This window comes from Paralichthys olivaceus, chromosome 14, assembly GCF_024713975.1.
Source record: "Paralichthys olivaceus isolate ysfri-2021 chromosome 14, ASM2471397v2, whole genome shotgun sequence".
NCBI lineage: Eukaryota > Metazoa > Chordata > Actinopteri > Pleuronectiformes > Paralichthyidae > Paralichthys > Paralichthys olivaceus.
In genome coordinates, this window is record NC_091106.1 from 14269483 (window position 1) to 14284541 (window position 15059).

Here is a 15059-nt window from a genome sequence, read left to right on the forward strand (position 1 = left end):
GTATGTATCATATCTACACCACTAACTTGATGGCTGCAATGTCCTGTGAAGTAGATGTGTTACTCGTGTATGTTGCTCTTGTGTGTTGTCGTTTCACGCTGATGCCACGTCATGCTACACGGTGCCAGCAACAGTTAGTGATGTAAACCTTTATTGACTCTAAATGACATGATATTAGTCAATAACCTAATCCTAATCATGACACAATAAATGCATTTTGCATACATGTTAGTCGAAGGTAAAGCGTTATGAACAATATCCTCTGTTTTTCATTTCAGTCCCTTTTAAGTGTGTGAGAATAGTTCCAAGTTTCCCCGAAACTTTCTTCTGGGAAAACAGCATTTTTCAATACTTTTCAATACTACATTATACAAAGCGTTAATGATAAAAATGTCATTCTCAGTACGTCTCTGTTGAAATTCTCCAAATTATGAAGATAAATTTTAAATCATTCTCTTTAACAAATATTTATCTAACTGGTGTGGTCCCTCTCAAACTTACAAAAGCTTTATTTTTTACAAATATTTTAGCGAACAAGTGGAAAGAGAGAAAAATGTAAACATTTAGTTTTGGCAGATTTGTTCAGTTGAACATGTTAATCGGTTAAAAAGTACCATTTCATTATTACTCTCTGTAGATAAATATGAGATTACAAATGTATAAACTTTGTTGCGTCACATGGATGTTCCAACATAAACAAAATAAGCTACTGGCCGACGGTGGAATTGAAAAGATGAATGAGGATGGATGTTGCATTTGTAATCTGATGGGATGGCCTGAGTGAGGCCCTGGTCATGCATTGATGTCTTGGGTTTTAATCCTAACTTGAGATCCATGCATTGAACTCAACATGCATCTCAGCCAAATACATTTGGTTGAGATACATGCGTTTATATTTACCATGCACTGATTTCAGTGGAAGATTTTTAAAGAGAATAAGAGTAATGCCTGCCTTTCTCAAGTTAGGATCAACTGATAATTACTTTCAGTGATTTTCAGAGCTGCATCTGCTGCAACAGTCTTCTTTAAACACAAAAAAACACTAAAGTTACCGATAATCTATCAATGAGCCAGAAAAAAAACAATCACTCAATTGCTCAGATCAATAACCAGGTGCTCGTAGATCTGAGTTTTCCCTTTGAAACTGGAGGCCAGCAGGAACTGCCGGTTGTCTATGGAGACTGGAGAGAAGGCTCTTGGCGCCTGGATGTTCAGCTCCTGGAAATGGACAAACATGCCCTTCTTGGTGTCCCAGCGGTACACCTGCGTGAACGAGTAATCACTGCCCAGAATGGCGTACTGCCAGCTGCCCACAGAGAAGGGCTGGAACACCATGGAGCCGCGAGAGGGCATGGTCTGCAGCTCTCTGAAGAGGGCCCCGTCCCAGCGCATGACCTTGGAGTCACCGATGAAGCGCGTCAGGCAGATGAAGAGGTCAGACTTGACCTGGAAGTGCTTCACGGCATAGACATCCTCCATCTCCGGGATGTCCGTGCGCCTGTCAAACAGCTTGGTGCTTTTGTTCCACTGGTAGATGACGGGCCTCTGGGAGCTGCTGGACAGGATCAGGTGAGGTTTGGAGGAGATCTCCATGAACTCCACGTCAGTGTCCCGGTACCACGGATGGAGTGACTGGTGGGAGTAGAAGCCGTTGCCATTCCACTTGTAGATGGTGGTAGAACCGGCCTTGGAGCTGTCGGCTATGACGAAGAAAGATTCTCCATCGATGCGAAAAGTCTCAACGTCGTTGGGTTTGCGGATTCTCAGGATGTCAATGCCTTGGAGCTTGATGAATTTGTTGGCGGAGGTGTCGCGTTTGTAGATGTGTGAGCCGCCGAAAAGTTGGGCCACGATGACAAAGAGCTGGTTGTCGATAACCAGAGGTTTGCAGATCACAGTGGAAGTGCCTGGTGAGGAGAAAGAAGGACACAAACAATACAGCTGCACTTGGATACGAGTCTCCATGTGGTTCCTTAAAGATTCAAGATCTTTAGATTCAAGAGACCTTGAATGTATGAAAAATAACACCAGTTTAGTTCATCATTCAATCTTACATACAAACCACACACGAACAGTAATTAAGCAAATTCTGTTTCATTTTATGAAAAACTGACTATAAAATCCTTACTGCAGATAAACCAGGTAGGATGAACACAAACGTTTCTAACTCCACTCCAGAGCATTAACACAGGACAAGCTTACAGGCTAGTTTTAAATGGGCACTGCACTGGTATATGTAAAAATGTATATACAAGCAATTCAAACTTACTGTCAATGTCATCGTAGTTCCTGAAGACCATCTCCACATGGTCCCACTCCAGAAAGCTGCATTTCCCAATAAAGGGCTGAGCGAACACCACATACTGATCGTTCCCAAAGGAAAAGGCCTCCACCGATATGGACTCAAACTTCAGGGACTGGTAGGAGGCAAACTCTGCGAGAGAAATGAAAACACACTTCAAATAACATTACAAAGTCAGGAGAAGATGCGATTATTGAAGGAAACAGTGTATTTTCTGTGCTGCACCTGTGGTGATGCAGTCGAACGACTGCGGCACCAGGTCGTTGATCTTCTTGTCCAGCAGTGAGGCCGGGCCTTTGCAGTAAATCTGATCCACTGTGGCGTTGGTGCTGTAAATCCACTCCACCAGCCACTTGAGCTTACAGTCACAGGTGAACTGGTTCCCCCGCAGGTCTCTGAGGGGAGAGAGCCAGACAAAAACTGACCTCAGACAGCTCTCAGCTTTGAGAATGGATTTTACACGGAGCTGTGGTACGAGTGCAGGGTCTGCTCTGTGACCCTCGCAGCTTCTTCCTGTGCTCTCATTAATATCGAGAGGAGCTATAAAGGAGAAACGTCTTCAGTCGCTGATAGATGGCGAACTTTCTCTCCTCCTCGCTGCCTCATGTAATTTTAATGGTGTTAAAAGCACCAGCTGCCCACACATTTTTCAAGCCTTGGCTGAAGTAGAATAATGATACAGTTTTCTATATTTAGAGCCTGTACAGAAAACTACTTGTCCATGTTATGCTTTTACACTATATATACAGTTATTTCTTTGTTTCCAGGTAGCGCAGGATTGAGAATTCACACTTACACTTTTGTCAAGGCCTCAAGACCCTTGAACAAATCTTTAGGCAGAGTGTCCAGATTGTTGTAAGCCAGACTCCTGCAAGAAAAGAGAACAATAGCATCTGATCATTACGTCCCTCGATTCTGTTTCTCTAAATCACAGCTATACACTTATCCTGCAGTTTTTTCTAGAGAAGAACCTGCAGTGCCTCACAGAGTGTGGATGTGGATAATGCAGTGTTGCTTTGCAGCGGAATATATGAATATGTGCAAAAGAACCTGGGAACATAATTCCACCCTGGAGGCTGGAGGCAGGAACATTGCTTATTGTGAGTTTGAGGAAACATTAAGCTATTTTTAGAGCTGCCTCCTCAGCCATTTTATGGCTTTCACAGCAACAGAAATGAGGGGAAAGAGGTGGATTCCGTTGTTGGGATGGTTGTCGTCGTGTCTTTGGTTGACAACTTAACAATCTTAGTTCTCTATTAGAAATAAAGACGATTCCATCTGCAACCAAATGTGTATTTAAGAGGCCTTCGGCATATAAACTTGTTTTTGCTTGATAATCATATTAACAGCTGCACGCTGTCGAGAGAAATGTCTATGTGGCTTTAAATGTTGTGTAATAAACTTTGTCAGCATTTCATTGGAACAGCACCTTTCTGCTCCTGCACCTGGATAACAACACTTTCTACTGACACAAGCAACAGAAAGGTTCTTTGTATTTTTGTTTAGTGCTATTCTGCTGACGTATACGTGTAATTTTTTTTGCGCAGGAAGTTATAGACGCATACTTACAGGTGCACTAAGGTTTTCAGTCCTCGGAAAGCGTGTGGCGATATCGACTTGATCTGGTTGTTTTCGATGAACCTGTGAAAAAGGTGTTGAGTGAACGCAAATAAGAAGGAAGGAGACAAACGGCTTCCAGGATGAGTTTGTGACGATTACTCACAGATACTCCAGATGAGGAAGACCGAGGAAGGCGTCCTCGTTTATTGATTCCAGGTTGTTGGCTGTAAAGAGGCTGTAGAGAGATGCTTGTTAATATTTTATTATTTAGGGTCAGAAATGGGCAGATAACAAGCTGTTGTCCCACATTTGAAGCTACCATGATGGAAGGAAGGAAACCCCTTGTCTTTGTTCCTCAGAGTCACACACCCCCTCCAATACATCAGAGACAAGGATCAATGCTCCATGAGGATTCCTGCAGTCTCACATGTTTGTTTTGAAGGACATGGTGGCTCAGTCAATACTCTCCCCCATGAGACAGGAGTGGAGGGGATTCCCCCTTGAAATGAAGGGATTCCCCCCATAGATAAAGCTCATTCTGATGAGAGGAGATGTAGGATTCACAGCAAAGACGTAGAGAAACACACATGAAAATGGAGATTCTGACAATTTCAACAGCTAGAGCAACATCCAATCTATCACAGTGTGCATGATCAGTGGAGGAAGTGGGGAGAGGAGATGAATTGAAACGTTAAAAATGGCGTTGATCACCTCACTGGAGGGGACTGACAGCATGCAACAAAGACTGAGGGACAAAAAGCTGGAGCAGGAGAGGTTTCTCACAGGAGGTGCAGGGCAGGCGTGTGTATGAAGCTCTCTTTCGGGATCTCGGTGTATTCAGACTTGACGAATGATCTGTGGAGGGAAAGAGAAAAAGATCCTGTATGGCCAGCATAGTGCTCAGTTGGACATGCACGATTCTGAGCAGCAGCAGAGATATATCCACGTCTCGGAGAAGAGCATGTTTTGCAGACTGCACAAACAGTGGACATGAGGAATAAACCAGTGATAAATGTGACTTACAGTGATATGACATCGAGGGGAAAGCTGCGAGGGATCAGTCCTGCGCTCTCGCACAACGCGTTATCTTTGGTGCATGTGCATGATGAGGGACAGCGCGGCTGCTTGGGTTTCTTACTGTCCACTACGAGTAAAACACACGCCAGCACCAGCAAACCGAGCACGGGCGATCTCCTGCGCATCCTGCGTGTGTTTTCCATCCTTGCGGAGCGCTGCGGGCACGAACGACAGCCGTGCGCATGAACCAAGGGTCTCGACTCTGGTTCCTTCTTCCACCAGCACCACCAGCACCGCCGCTGCTGCTGCCGCTGTCTCTGCTGCTTCTCTTGGTGCCTGGAGGCCAAAGCGACGCGACGCGCTGTCCGCTCGTGTTTGTGTCCACGCGCCGTGCGCCACCGCCGTCTCCCTGGAGGTGATTAAACCGTGCGCCCCGTGCGTCCACAGCGCCGCAACTACTCCACACTGCACCCCCCTTAGAGCAAAAACCTACACACCTCGATCCAAATGTTAAATCTAATCAAACGCGCGCCTGTGGTTGCGCAAGCTCGAGAAAACACCAGCTGGCAGGTGGGTATCCCAGCGGGAGCAGACGGAGCATCTCCATCCAAAACCACGCCTATAGGGGCCTGTGATTTTTCAGCGAGCGACGCACTCTCCCCGCCAAGCTCAGTGGAAGGATCCCGCCCAACACACACAACGGAATTGTGTAATTTTTCGTGAATCAGCTGCTGGAGTAGAAAAAAAAAAGCGGGGACATGAGCCAGCGGATTGTTCGCTGCGTTTACGCGGCGCAGACGCACACGGGCTTTCTATGCGGGGAGCAGCGGGTGTGGGAAACCCGCGGAGGGGAAGAAAATTATAGTTTTGATGAAAATACAGCTGCAACACTGGCTCTGGGGTTCACAGCAGCATTCCAACCTGAGTGGAGCTTTATTAAAGCCATTAAATATGTCCTCGTGATTTGGCACATTTGCGGTTTATTTCCTGGTTTGTGCACGGTTTCCATGGCGACTGGAGGATGCAGAGATGTGATGGAGGGGTGTGGGGAAGCCCTCTGTCACCCTGACATCTGCTTGTTCAAATAAAACCCCCATCCCCCCCCCCAGTATACCCCCTCACAGACAAAGGACAGGTTAACAACACTGCTCCCCTGCTCTCCTGCCTGACATCATGTTTACTTCACCCCACACAGCCTCATCAGATAAGGCCATGCTCTTTTCTATTTTTACTTTTTATTGCTTTAAAATATTGCCCTCACAGTTTTATTGCAGTCTCCAGGGAGCCCTATAAGGTTTTCTTCACAGTCTAATTTCTTTGATCCCTGCAGAGTTGTAAGATTAATATGTTTACTCGCTGTGCCTGGCAGGCCTGCATGCATGCGTCAGACGCCTTCTGGGAAGAAACATGTGCAGAAAGCTTTTTTAAAAGGCCCCTGAATAAATATGCTCTCGCTCCCTGCGGTCTCCCTGTCCCTGATTAGATTAGCTACACCATTTCATATTGTCTGTGTTAAATGAAAGCATCAGGAGGAGCAGGGTCATGATGTGGAAGCTGTGGTAAAGGGAGGGATGGAAGAGTAAAGCTTTCACCTGCAGTGAGAGAGATAATGTGAAGAGCGAAAACACGGAGGCAAAATGTGGATATGGAGATTTTTGGACGGGAAGGAGAAGTCTTGTTTTTCTCAGGCAGCTCTCAGTATAAATGGAGAACACTGGATATTATTGTTGGTCGGCAAGATGATGGGTCGTGTCTGTGCCTCATAAATGCCATCATTCATAAGCAGAATAGAACACACACTGTCCAGCAAGTATTTGGCCACAGCTGACATGGTGTTTCTGACATTTGAAAGAACTTTCCGGATCTTTTTTCTTTATTTTCTATAAACAATAAACAATATATGAACATTTTCAATGCGCTCGGCTTCGTTATAAGTGTCTTTTTGAACCAAAAAGACTTCTGGCTCCACTTTCTGATTATTTGCTGTGTTGGTCGTTCTTTTACAGCCTGATCTTTCCACTAGGAGGCAGTGTAGAGCTACTGTAAGGCAGAGCTTGTTTTATGAGCTGTCAGATTTTTTTAACTTCTTCTGTGTGAATTTCCTCTTGAAATGTTTTAATTTGTGAAACAAACCATTATTTATTCTGTCATTGAGACTTTTCCCCTTTAAATCTATAATTGAAATCCTGATTGGAGGCTCCAAAGATTTTTTTTCTCTTGTTTTCTCTTTGTGAATATTTTAATTTGATCAAAATAGAAATCAACATTCATGTCATACAACACAAAAACAATGGTATGGTGACCCTCCTGCTGCTCTGGCCTCAAGAGAAATCAGGCCCTCAGTGACCACACTCTTGTTTTTACCCTTTGACCTCTGGACCGAGCTTTTGTCTTAAGGTGCCCTGTCAGTCCACAAAGCTGGCTTATACCCCTGTGACATGGCCGTCGGGCTTTTGTAACTGAGATGCTCTTTGGTTCTTGTATGAACAAAATAAGTTTGCACGCCACCTGTCAGTCACCTGCCTGAGCCAATCATACCAAAACGAAATGGCAGTGACACAACGTGATGCACATGATGCTATTGTGATACTTACCTTCCACTGCAGGGAACAACTGAGAAATTGTCTTTAACTGAGAAGCACAAAAACTGAAAGTAAAAAAAAAAAAAGATTTAATCTACATATGTCATCATATGTTTGCCTCTTTGCTCTATCATGCAGTGGGACATACATTATTTATGGAAGTGACATTGTCTGGATTTAATGATGGTGAACCCTAGTTTCTCATCCATTGACTTCCTGTTCCTAAGTATTTCATTATATTCATAGTAACACAATGTATTAATTTATTATTACTACTAATTTGTATTTGTGACAAATTAAGAATTTAAAATTGCAATCTATATTGTCTCCCAATTGGACCTTCCTGGTTAAATAAAGGATGAATAAAAAGTAAATAAATAAAATTTGATTAATATCTTTCCCTCATATCACCGAGGAGTAAATTTTTTTCCTTTTAAATATAATGATATCTTTATTTACATAGCGTTTTTTAAATAAAAATTAATATTAAGATAAAAACACAGATATTAAAAAACAGAAAATATAATACACATATTTTTCATAGTCTAACTGTGTTGGTTCAAACTGCTTTACAAGCTGATACATGCACACTTGAACATTTCAGTAATGCAGGTCTCTTGTAAGCTTGTTAGTGGTTGATTAGGAGGTGATGTTTGGTCAGCCCTGCTCGGCTAAACCCCTCCTGAGCTGATCTCAGAGGTGAGCAACATTTACACCAACACATGTGTAGGTTAGTCCTGAAGTCAATTAGGCTGCGAGTGAGAGGAAGGAAAACATGACTGTTTTACCTCAGAATGTGTCAAATGCAACCAACAGGCACAAAGCAGACATGATTTGAAAACTTTATTGACATTTTTGCGTTCATGTCTTACACTCGTTGCTATTGCACATTTTATTTTTTAAAGCTATATTTGCACGACAGAGTCAAATTTCTTTGCAAGGTCTTACGCAAACAAACACCAGAATAAAACAGGATATGACATAGTCCTGTCACAGACTCTGTGTAGAGTGTGGGATGGGATCTTCTTATTGTTTCACAGTCAAACAAGTCGTTTCTCCTATACATGCTGACTTGTGCTGCACAGTGTTTCCGGCTGACCCCTTCCTACCAGTGCAGTGCCACATGTATTCTGGACACGCTGACTTATGAGCAGTGCTTTTACTTTATGTAAGCAGGCGACTTAAAAGGGAAAGCCTTGTGGCTTATAATTAAATCCAATTCTGTCAAATCTTCTTACATCTTCCACCCATTTGACAGGGACGTATGCTTGAAATTTTTCCTGGTGGTACTTACAAGTTTAAAAAAGGGAACTACTCATTTTATTTATTAATCTTTTTTCGCTACAACAAAAGAAAAGATTTATTGTAGTTTATATTCCAAAAATATTCTGATTGTTGAAACTGCATTGTAACTGCAACCTAATATTTCTATTCACATACATATTCTTAAATTATATTTCATATAAATATTCACAAGAAAATAAGACATTCACTCTTTGTAATGATGGAAAGTTCAGCTCATTGGAGATTTTTGTATTTACAAGAATTACTGTTTTCATACTGTCACTGTATGTGACTCAGTTGTGCTGCTTTCTGTGTCAGAGAGTAGAAGAAATATACATTGCAGGATACAAAAATAATGATTTGAGGATTTTTGCACATTATAATTCCCTCATCTGTGACCACGTGCTCATGCACATACACACTGTACAAATACACATGCAGAAAAACATCCATAAATACTTTGCGTGGTCTGGATGTCTAGCAGATCGCACATGTCTTTGACTTCCCACCATCTTGATCTGTGAAAAGAACAAGAAAGACAGTGAGTGGCAATGTAAATACCGACTGAGCTTCTGGGGTGTGGCAACATGTTGGTTTTCAAACCCCAGCGCTCACCTTGATCGCCTCCGCCCTCCAGCTTTTTCTTCTCATCTTCGATGGCCTTCATCTTGGCCTCATGGACGTCGGCGAGAGCTCTCCACTCGCCCCTGTTGTTATTCAGTCCGTCAAACATGGGTGTGATCTCTGTGTGGAATCGAGAAAACTCCTGCAAACAAGCAGATATACAAAGGATAAGGGGGTTGTGTGAGAAAAGCAGCAGCAAGTATAAACACAAACAAATACACACACATTTGTTTGTAAGCCAAATATGCTTTAGTTGTATATATGGTACCTTGTACACAAAGGAGCAGACAAAATCGATGAAACCACACTGCATCTTGGGAAGCTCGGCAGAATGATTTCGGTCCATCATGGGCTGAAGGAAGAAGAGGAGATGATTATTATTGTTTTTATATTTCGACAACATATAGATGCAGACATCATTACGATAGATTAAGTTTCTCTTACAATAGGCTGTTGGTCAAGAACTGTCCTCTCGAGGTCTCCCTGCTCCCAGAATTCTGCCGCCACCATCAGAGCTACCTATGACCACGATAAAATAAAGTTAAAAAAAGCAATGTGACGTAAACGATGCTTTGTGATGATGCCACATGGCTGGAGAAGAGAACACACCTTGCTCTGAACCTCCCATGGCTTTGTAATGGCTGACAGGTCACAAGCTGTCATCATCATTGCCCTGCAGAAAATATATTCAAGGATGTTTGAATTACACCAAGAGAATCAACATGGAGCTATAGAAATGATGAAGTTTCGATGTGTATTGAATGATTTATTTACATCACAATCTCCTTCCTGGTTGCATTGTTGGAGATGTGGCTGATCTTCTCTTTCTCCTCCGGAATCCCCTCCACAGTTTCCACGATTTTTTGAAACATGGTTCTCTTCCTGAAAGACGACAAAGGTTTTAAAAATGTTTTTACAGTCCTGGATTATAATTAAAAGTTATAAATAGTTATGTCGCTTACTTGAAATAAAGTGCGAGATCAGTGGCAATAATGCAAACTTCAAACAGATGCTGCACGGTTTCGAACTGACGCTTCTGGAGGTTTTGGAAGATATTCAGGTTCTATGAACGAGAGAAAAAAGCGAAGTTGGACAACAGCCGTTTATTTCAAAACAATTTTTAAACACACAGAAATGTGAACATTTTACGGACCCACCTCATCCTCCATCAGGGTCTTACTGTACTCAAGATGATGCCGCTCCATAATTGAGGTGCTGTGCAGTTTTGCCAGTGGGGAAGCACTCCTGCAAAAATCAACCGGAGAAAAGATACAACCAATGAGTCAAATTCAGTTCCTCAGCATCAATTCTACACTGAAGTCACTCACAGAGACCCACTAACTCTTACTTTGTCTGGTAGAGATTGTTGGTTCCTCTGTGGTCAATATCGTGGCAGAATCCAGCAGCAACCATGGCAAAGGCCTCGAGATCAGAGTAATACTTCTTCAGTTTACCTGTCTGTTGAAAAGCAAAACCTGTGTCAAGTAAACAAAAAGCATAAATGACAGAAATAAGAGGCGTGCCTATAAAGAGACTCTGACTCACTAGCAGCAGCGTGAACATGGTTTGTCCGACATTGAATCCGTGCCTCCAGTTGTGGTAGGTGATGTCACGGTATCCCTTGCGAACGGTGTACATCCAACGAGTCAGGATCTTCAAAAGTAACAACACAAAGATGGCAACGATGATTCTTTGGAAGAAGTGGATCAGATGAAACACTTCCTGTGTAACGTATACTCTACCTCAGCTGGGACTTTGAACTTCTCCACCACGCCCAGCTCAAAGAAGCAGCGGATTCCACACTTGATGAGTTCTAGCTCCGACAAGGGGAAGTCACTGAATCTGAACTCAAGCAGCTCCACGTTCTTGGCTTCAGGGACGTTGGTTCGCTGTATGGAGGAAACACAGTGTAAAGAGTCGGTGTGGCATCACAAAAAACCAGAGGTTATGAAGAGGTTATGTACAAACGCACCAGAAGTTTGTACATCTCCTTCTGGTCACAGTCCTCAGGTGTGGAGCCAAACTTCTCCTGTGTGTTCTGAAGGGAAATGATAATTAAAACAAATGTCAAACTACAGATCTGTGATTTTAGTCTGTATGAAGAAATATCAGCGCGTGGGAGCAGCTCACCAGAATGCTCTGTACGTCCTCTGGTGTGGCCTTTGACTGGTACATGAGCATTTCCTGGGAAATATCTTTACTCCACTCAGTCCTGTTCAGTTTGTCGTATGTGTCGCTGTTCAGAGTGGACCAGCCCAGGAACTGGGTCAGAGCCTGACGACATGGACAAAGCCATTAATTTCACTCAGTAATTTAAATGATTACCTCATTCTTCAAAACAAGACACGTCATCATCACATCAGTCATAGTTAGATTATGATAATAAATGAACAAATACACTGAAAAAAATGCAACATATCAAGTATTTAACTTAGAAATTAAGCAAATATATCAAATAAATTGATACATTGGCATTGAAAGTTTATTATGATATTATGGGAACAATATAACGAACAAGATTAAAAAAAGAGTTTGAGCCAATTTCATACCTCTGTAATTTGTTCATCATTCTCATCGAATGGTTTTCCATCTTTTCTGTTGAAGAAAGTTGCAACACCAACAATTTCTTCCTTTTTGTTGACGATAGGGAGCGAGAGGACATTCTTGATCACCCACCCAGACTCATCCACCGCTCCTTTCTGTCAAATGAGTCAAATCAAATAAGGTCATTTCAGTGAACGATGTATAAACAAAGAGAACTTAATTGATGGAAATGATCAGTCTTCAATGAAAATCATCTGACCTGAAATGCGAAGTAATCGTCTCCAGCAGCGTTCATCATGTTGCAGATCTGGAAGATGTAAAAAAAAGAAAAGGGAATTAAAGTTTGGGCAGATCATTGTGGGAAATTCAACTTGAGGTATTTGCACAAATGATATTAACACAAGTTGAACTTACAAATCCATTCTCAGCCACATACGCTGGGAGTCCGCTGACCAGAGCCCAGTGGTCTGCAGGAGGGCCGCTGTGAGTTTAGAGAGGAGTAAGAAACTCTGATTGGAAAAGCAATTAAACACTACATAAAAGAAAATAAATAAACAAGCATGGTACCAGTGCTACATTACATCATGATACTTACGGTATAACTTTAATCTCCTCTTTGTCTTCCAGCAAGTAGTCGATAATCTTGTAGAAACTGATCTCCTGAAAGTTTAGAACATAATAGTGTTTTTAAATATCTCCTAAAATGTTCACATATTGGTGCATTGGAATGATGTAATCAACCCAGTGTTGGACTTACTCTGCCATCAGGGGTCTTCGGGCCCTTGTATGCCTCCTGATCTCCAAGTTTGATTGCCCACTCGTCGAAGAATTCCTTGTGATGAAAAGACCATAATCACATCACTATTTGTGTTATTATAAATTCATGCACACACTGAAGTACAGGCAGCTTCAGACAGGTTGCTCTTGACTTTCCTCTACACACCTTGTCTTTGGTCATGTCCAGCAGTCCCACAGAGTACCTCTCACACTTGATATAGGTCCTCACTGTGTATAGGGCTTTGTGAAACTGCCTCTCAATGTCTGTCAACTCCTCAAACACTTTGCTGGCCGACCACAACAGCACCTATAGATGGCAAGGAAACAAAGAACCACTCAGGAAAGGCTGGAAAAGGATCTTCTCAGAAAAAAGAAAAGTGGACTCATTATCATGGTGTTTTACCTGGCTTCTCCTGGACTCTACATCCCACATGTAAGCACAGTGTGCTTGGAGAACGACCACGGAAGCAAAGTTCACATATTTGTTGAAGAGCTGTGGTGAAAGAATCATAGTGCTTTGTGAAACAGTCACATCTTCCCTTGCAACACTCTATGACAACAGATCATTTCTCTGGCAAATCTTTGCTTGGATGACCTCTGGAGTCGGTGTCGCAGAGAGGCCGCCAAACACGACGCGAGGAGAACGTCTGAGCTTCAACTCTCTAACAGGATTATATATGTTGATCTGTCATAACGGTAACCCACAGTCAAGCCTGTAAATATACAGGTCAGAGACAGGAAGCTGTGGGGCTAAAAGTGGCCATTTTACCTAGTTGCCAGAAGGATATGACCCTCATACTGATCTGTCTACTACAAGTGGTAAAACCCTGCAGCCTCAATGATTTACAGTATTCTCAGGTTCTCAACACAGTGTGTGTATGTGTAATTCTGGTATTTAGTCAGTATGAATATGAAACGTCCAGCGCACTCACCTCCTGGTCGCTCTTGGAGAACTCGGCGGCACCTTGTTTGTTGAGAGCCATGATGACGCCGACCGGTTCCTTTCCATTCATGATGGGAGCAGTGATCATGCACTTTGTGGTGTATTTGGTCTGTTTGTCCACAAAGTCACTGAAATGAGAGTCCTGAAAAACAAAAAAGCAGAGTTATTAACAGTTGTGTGCTGATGACAAGATGGAGTTAATATGAATATGAATTAATATGCTGCAGGTTCCTTATGTTTATAATGCATGTTTACTTATGTATTCCTTTTTTACTGGAGCCTCTGTTTTGTTATCACCTTTATTGCTGTAATACAGTAAATCTCCCCATTGGAATATCTTAACTTATCTTATCTTATCTCACTTTATCTTATCTAAAGTATTATCTCATCTTCTGACATTATCTCATCTTATCTAGTATTACCTCTTCCCATCTACAGCATTAACTTATCTAAACTTATCTTAAATCAGCATGAGAATGCAGTGTGGTTGGAGTTTAATAAGACAGAACTACAATCATCACATCTTACATCAGTTATACGAACTGATTCATTCTCTGTTTGTTGCAATTTGCATTTTAAACTTTGCTTAACTCACCTTCTTTACATCAGCAACATTCTGGGACTTCTTGGTGTGTGCCGTCCATCCAACAAGTCCCATGTCGGTGGGGAAAACAATCTCTACGTTGGGATTCACCAAATTTTTCTCAAACGCAGAATTGTGCGTCACGTCGAAGAGGATCGTGGACAGCTCTGGGGTTCCATTGCGAGACCTGTGGCCAAAGAAGCTGCAGCGGTCAGCTTGGATCAGCAGAGCAATCCTCTGGAGGACCTTATGCAGGGCTTTCTCCATCTGGTTGTTGCCCTGCATCTCCTTTATGAGCTCGAATATGAACTCGGCCTCCTGGATGGTGGTGACATCCTTGTAAGAGGCCGGGTCTTTGACCTGCACCTGGTTGTTGAAAGCAGCAGTGATCACATCTGCCTTGACTTTCTTTTCGTAGTACTCCTTTGCAAACTGAGGATTGTTGTCGAGGAACTTCTCTACAGTGTCTTTGTCTGCCATCCTGTCTGAGTTTGGATGAACGAACTCGACTGAAGCTGCACAGAGATGCTCCCCTCAGATGGGTACAGCTGGATGGAGGAGGAGGAGCAGAGCAAAGCAGTGAAGGTTTCCTCCAGGAGAAACAGACCCTACTCTGACATTTCCCAGGCTCCTCAGTGCACACAGGACCAAAGCTGCAACCCCAACCCTCTCCCTGGTAACAGAAGGTAGTGAGTGGCTTACTGGGTAAGGGGATCCTAGGGGACACTAATGACTGTGACGCAAGAGTCATAAAGCCCCAGAGCTTTCTTAAGTTGTAAATCCAGCCACTTGTCATTTTAGAGGGGCCAATCCCATCACAGGTAATAATGACCTGCAGTATGA

General features: G+C 42.7%; 2 protein-coding genes across 2 annotated transcripts; both read right to left on the bottom strand.

The window, feature by feature from the left end:
• Positions 1–134: 134 nt before the first annotated feature.
• On the bottom strand, positions 135–5685 carry LOC109630797 (leucine-rich glioma-inactivated protein 1-like). The gene is made up of 8 exons (XM_069538556.1): positions 4886–5685; positions 4646–4717; positions 4026–4097; positions 3872–3943; positions 3099–3170; positions 2528–2697; positions 2270–2434; positions 135–1907 (listed from the first exon to the last, which is right to left on the bottom strand). Exons 1-8 carry the CDS (start codon positions 5080–5082, stop codon positions 1090–1092), a joined length of 1638 nt encoding a protein of 545 aa, XP_069394657.1. The 5' UTR covers positions 5083–5685; the 3' UTR covers positions 135–1089.
• A 2604-nt stretch (positions 5686–8289) lies between these two features.
• LOC109633491 (cone cGMP-specific 3',5'-cyclic phosphodiesterase subunit alpha'-like) lies at positions 8290–14915 on the bottom strand. Its single transcript, XM_069538553.1, has 22 exons — positions 14229–14915; positions 13623–13775; positions 13094–13183; positions 12857–12997; positions 12671–12745; positions 12509–12573; positions 12328–12394; positions 12173–12220; positions 11919–12068; positions 11500–11643; positions 11342–11407; positions 11112–11258; positions 10915–11022; positions 10718–10827; positions 10527–10614; positions 10332–10432; positions 10144–10251; positions 9979–10042; positions 9814–9888; positions 9638–9721; positions 9361–9511; positions 8290–9263 (listed from the first exon to the last, which is right to left on the bottom strand). Exons 1-22 carry the CDS (start codon positions 14694–14696, stop codon positions 9223–9225), a joined length of 2544 nt encoding a protein of 847 aa, XP_069394654.1. The 5' UTR covers positions 14697–14915; the 3' UTR covers positions 8290–9222.
• Positions 14916–15059: the final 144 nt, after the last annotated feature.